The 5,098-nt window shown below is 38.9% G+C and overlaps 1 protein-coding gene across 1 annotated transcript; it reads left to right on the top strand.

The window, feature by feature from the left end:
- Positions 1 to 2,970: 2,970 nt before the first annotated feature.
- On the top strand, positions 2,971 to 4,836 carry LOC114656624 (SCAN domain-containing protein 3-like). The gene is made up of 2 exons (XM_028808260.1): positions 2,971 to 4,333; positions 4,403 to 4,836. Exons 1-2 carry the CDS (start codon positions 2,971 to 2,973, stop codon positions 4,834 to 4,836), a joined length of 1,797 nt encoding a protein of 598 aa, XP_028664093.1.
- Positions 4,837 to 5,098: the final 262 nt, after the last annotated feature.

Here is a 5,098-nt window from a genome sequence, read left to right as displayed (position 1 = left end):
CTGAGATTACTCAGTTTACCATACAGATCTGTGATTTATGAATATTCTTTCCAAACATGTCTGCACTACCACTGATTATATCTGACTGTTGCATACCTAATGTAAAAGAAGTATGATTGTAGATAGGTAGAGACTTAAAGTATTTGAATATAAATGTAAGTTTTGTGTATGTTGATCCAATTGATATAGCAATTAAGAGATACTGAACTTTACAGAATTGAGCAACAAACCTATGTTTTTTATCAGTCATTCACATACATTACAAAGTGAGCAGAATTTTTGCAATTATTTACATTTGAACTGGGAAGAAAATTTTAAAATGTTTTAATTTGATAAATTGCTCTCTTCATTATGTATGCTCATCAGCTGATAGTGGGGTAAGTGAAACTCACCAAGTTTGTTTTTAAATTGGTCTACTTTTAAACACAAACACACAGACCCTAGCCATGTAAACACCGATTATATGTGATGCTTGCGCAGCTTATCACTCCTCAGTACTCCACATAGGACTCAATACATTCAGTGTGAACATTATATGGTTGTTCCCAGATATAACCTAGACCTTAAGACTAATATCTCTTAGTCCTAGAGAATAACCTTTGCACATGGAAGCTAATACACCTTGGTTAATTCTACTTACCCAATAAAGATGTGTTCCTACACACCATGCTGTCCTCTTTTGGGTCATTTCCATTTACCTGCTAACCCTGTGGGAAAGAAAGTGTCAGTCTCCTAACACCAAGCACCCAGTATCTCCTTTATTACTTTGGTCACTCAAGATATGTAAAGTAGTATTTATTAAGAATAGACTAATAGCAGCAGAGGAAAATATAATAGACAATAAATACAAATTAATAGTACAGTGTGAATGTAAAGTCTGTGGAGGGCAAAGCAGAGAACCAAAAAAAAGTTGGGGAGCCAGCCTGATTACCCCATTTACTACTAGAGTCCAGAATACAGAACAAAAATGAGCACATACTGGCACAACAGACAATAAATGTAAAATCAGCCTTTTAAGCCTCAGTGGTTTCTCTATATACTCGACACTATTGAGCGGGTCTGGGTCTGGGTCTGGGAGCTCACTCATGCAGGAAGCAGTTCCTGCGACTGAGACACCATCTTCCAGGAGCACCCAAATTTATATTGTTACGATCAAACGAGGTGTGACTTAGATGAGTGGGGGCATGGCTGGCATGCTTTCCTTGAGCTGCTTCTCAGAGTTATAAAGAAAAAAAGAGATGGTATCATTAGCATTGGAGCCCTCTCAGATTATTGCATAACTTATCTGAGCCTGGAAAGTGATCCTCAGGTGCCCATGTGTGACAAGTCCTATTTAAAAATGCCCTCTTGCTTTAAAGTCAGAAAACTTAATGAAGATTAGCAGTAAATAAAACATCAGTGTCAAAAGAAGATGTTGTTCCACGCGGCTTGTTTAAACTCAGCAGTCAAGCTGATGTATGGATAGCATCCTGACACCTAAGTGAATGGAGTCTCTTTGAAGGAATAAAGTCTCTCTCTGATGACCCTCCATATCTTTCTCAAGCCACCTAAAATTCCAGACCTTCTGATGGTATACACAGATGATTGGTTAGCTATTCTGGTGGTGGACAGCTCTGCCTAAATCTTTAATCCTGGGTGCTTTCTCTTGCTGTTTCCAGCTATCTTTACTGTTAAGATGCAAACTCTCAGATCATTCTTAACAAAGATTATACATTTAGGTAACAATGAAAGAAAGAATGCATAGACTTTAAACAGTATAGCTCAGTGTAAAATTATCCAAAAGAGTTCATTTATAGGTCAATGGAATATGTCTTAGCAAAAATTTGCAACCAAGCATTAGAACAGTAGAACAATGTAGATGAGAACAGGCCATTCAGCCCATCAAAGCTCACCAGTCCTATGCACTTAATTCTTCTAAAAAAACATCAAGTCTAGTTTTAAAAGTCCCCAAAGTTCTACTGTTTAATACACTAATTGCTAGCTTATCAGTGTCTATGGTTCTATGTGTAAAGAAAAACTTCATAATGTTTGTGCAAAATTTACCCTTTATGTCCGTGTTCTTGATAAACTTATTTTAAAGTCACAGTCTCGATCCACTGTGCTAATTCCCTTCATATTTTTAAAATCTTCTAAATCTTCTTTTGCTTAAACCGAAAAGCCTCAGCCCTTGTAATCTTTCCTCATAATTCATCCCCTGTAACCCTGGAATGAGCCTAGTTGCTCTTCTCTGGACTTTTTCCTTCACTGCTACTGTATGTCCTTTTTGTAGCTTGGAGACCAAAACTGCACACAGTACTCCAGATGAGGCCTCACCAGTGTGTTATAAAGCTTGAGCAAAACTTCCTTGGACTTGTACTTCACACATCAGGGCACCATATCACCTAACATTCTATTTGCCTTCTTAATGGCTTCTGAATGAACACTGTCTGGATGTTCACAGTGTAGAGTCCACTACGACTCCTAAATTCTTCACATAAAGGGGTACTCTCAAGTTTCAGACCTCCCATTGTGTATTTAATCTTAACATTTTTACTTTCTACACCAGCGGTTCTCAAACTGTGGTCCGCGGACCCTGAGACGACCGTAGGGGGTCCGCAGAAAGGGTGAAAATTGCTTACAATTAATAACTTCTTCGCTAAACGCCATTTTATCCAATCGGATAATGCGAATAATAATCAACTCGCCCCTCACTACTGTTTATATTCTATATATAGTATATATATGTCTATTAAGAACTATTCTACGATGACGTCATTATAGACGCAGCCTGTAATCGTGCACATCCATCCATTATCCAACCCGCTATATCCTAACCACAGGGTCACAGGGGTCTGCTGGAGCCAATCCCAGCCAACACAGGGCGCAAGGCAGGAAACAAACCCCAGGCAGGGCACAGTTTATGATTAATTATTAAGTTATACAGTGGTAATTCTTGCTTGTTAAATTGTTTTTCGTACGCCCAACTAACGTATGGATAAATATTTGAAGCGTAAGCGGATATCTGAAGAAGAGCACGGGGGTAATGGAAATAGTGGCGATGAACTGAGACATGATGCCGAAAGAGAGTCCGCACTGCGTAAGGCAAAATTACGTAAATATGATCCTGAATATTTACAATTCGGATTTATACCGTACAAAGACAACAGTGATCAGCCACAATGTGTCATTTGTTTAAACGTGTTATCGAACGAAAGTTTGAAACCTGCTAAACTGAAGCGCCATCTTGTAACAAAGCATAATGAACTAAAAGACAAACCCGTTGATTTCTTCAAACGTCGAGCAGAAGTGTATGCAAATCAGCAGAAAATTATTAGCACTGCGACAACAGTGAATGAAAAAGCTCTTAAGGCTTCGTATATTATGGCAATGCGAATAGCTAAGAGCAAAAAAGCACACACGGTTGCGGAGAGTTTGATTATGCCAGCGGCTTTAGAAATATGCGAGATAATGTTAGGAAAAGAAAGCAGCCGAAAATTACTGTCTATACCAGTATCAAACGATACCATCAGAAGGCGAATTTGCGACATGTCCAATGACATCCAATTACAATTGGTTGAGCGCCTACAAAGCAGTACATTTGCCATACAGTTGGACGAAAGTACCGATATTGCAGGCCAAGCGCAGTTACTGGTCTACGTTAGATATTGCTTTGACAATGATGTGGTTGAGGACTTTCTGTTCTGCAAACCTGTGCCACTTAGAACGACAGGTGAAGATTTATTTGCAATGCTAAATGATTTCTTCATTGCTAACAAGCTTGAGTGGTCCAGCTGTATTGGAATTTGTACGGACGGAGCTGCAGCAATGACAGGTCATAAAAGTGGGGTTGTTGCACGCGTACGAACTGTTTCTCCGAATATTATTTCCACACATTTCATGATTCATCGCGAAGCTCTTGCTAGTAAGAATTTAAATGAATCCTTCGGTGAAGTGCTAAATACATGCATTAAACTAGTTAATTGGATAAAGTGCAGACCGTTGAACGGACGACTGTTTGCTGCACTGTGCGAAGAAAGCGGCTCAGATCATCGACATCTGCTGCTACACACAGAGGTTCGCTGGTTGTCACGCGGAAAGGTACTTCAACGTGTCTTCGAGCTTCGCAGTGAACTGGCATCATTTTTGATGGACAAAAACTCAGAGCTGGTGAAGTTTGTTTCAGATAATGTATGGCTTGCAAAATTGGCTTACCTGGCTGATATCTTTTGTCAACTTAATGCACTTAACACATCACTGCAAGGCAGAGATTCAAGCGTGTTGAAAACAACAGACAAGATAACTGCCTTCAAGAAAAAGTTGAGAATATGGAAGACACGAGTACAAAATAAAAGCTGTGATATGTTTGAACTGTTAACTGAATTTCTGAATGAAAACAATATGGCCATTGATAACTTGGCAACAGATATCTTTGACCATTTGTCGGCGATGGAAGAATACTTTGACAGGTACTTTCCAACAGATAACATTGCAGATTATGACTGGATCAGAAATCCATTCAGTTGTCAGCTTACCAACTTGACCGGGAAGGAAGAAGAACAGTTGGCTGAATTGTCTAGTGACAGAAGTCTCAAACTTAAATTTCAAGAACAAACATTGACCGCGTTTTGGTGCAACGTTAGGAACGAGTATACGCTTTTAGCTGAGAGAGCACTGACTGTGCTGGTCCCATTTGCAACTACCTACCAGTGCGAAGCATCGTTCTCAGCATTAGCTGTGATAAAATCTAAGTTTAGATCACGTCTCCAGGTGGAAGATGACATTCGAGTGTGTCTATCAAAAATCTCACCAAGGATAGACCTTCTCTGCCGACAAAAGCAAGCCCACACATCTCATTAGTTTCTATGAGTATTAGAGTCTAATGTAATTGTATTTGTAATACATTTGAACATATTAAATAATTAAAACGTTTACCACTGGTAGGGAGCCATAAAATTAATAGTCTTACTCTTTATTATTAAATGAACAATGTTGTATTGTAGTTATGCAGTATGAGTATTAAGCACTAAATATTGTAGTTGTAGTTGTTTTGCATTTTTTGTTTTTGCTAAGCAGGTTTTAGTCCTGTGACTGTCGTATGACACTGTATCATTGACTGTCA

The sequence above is a fragment of the Erpetoichthys calabaricus genome, chromosome 8 (assembly GCF_900747795.2).
Source record: "Erpetoichthys calabaricus chromosome 8, fErpCal1.3, whole genome shotgun sequence".
Taxonomy (NCBI): domain Eukaryota; kingdom Metazoa; phylum Chordata; class Cladistia; order Polypteriformes; family Polypteridae; genus Erpetoichthys; species Erpetoichthys calabaricus.
Note: the sequence above shows the minus strand (reverse complement) of the source record. Positions and strands in the feature narration are given on the sequence as shown.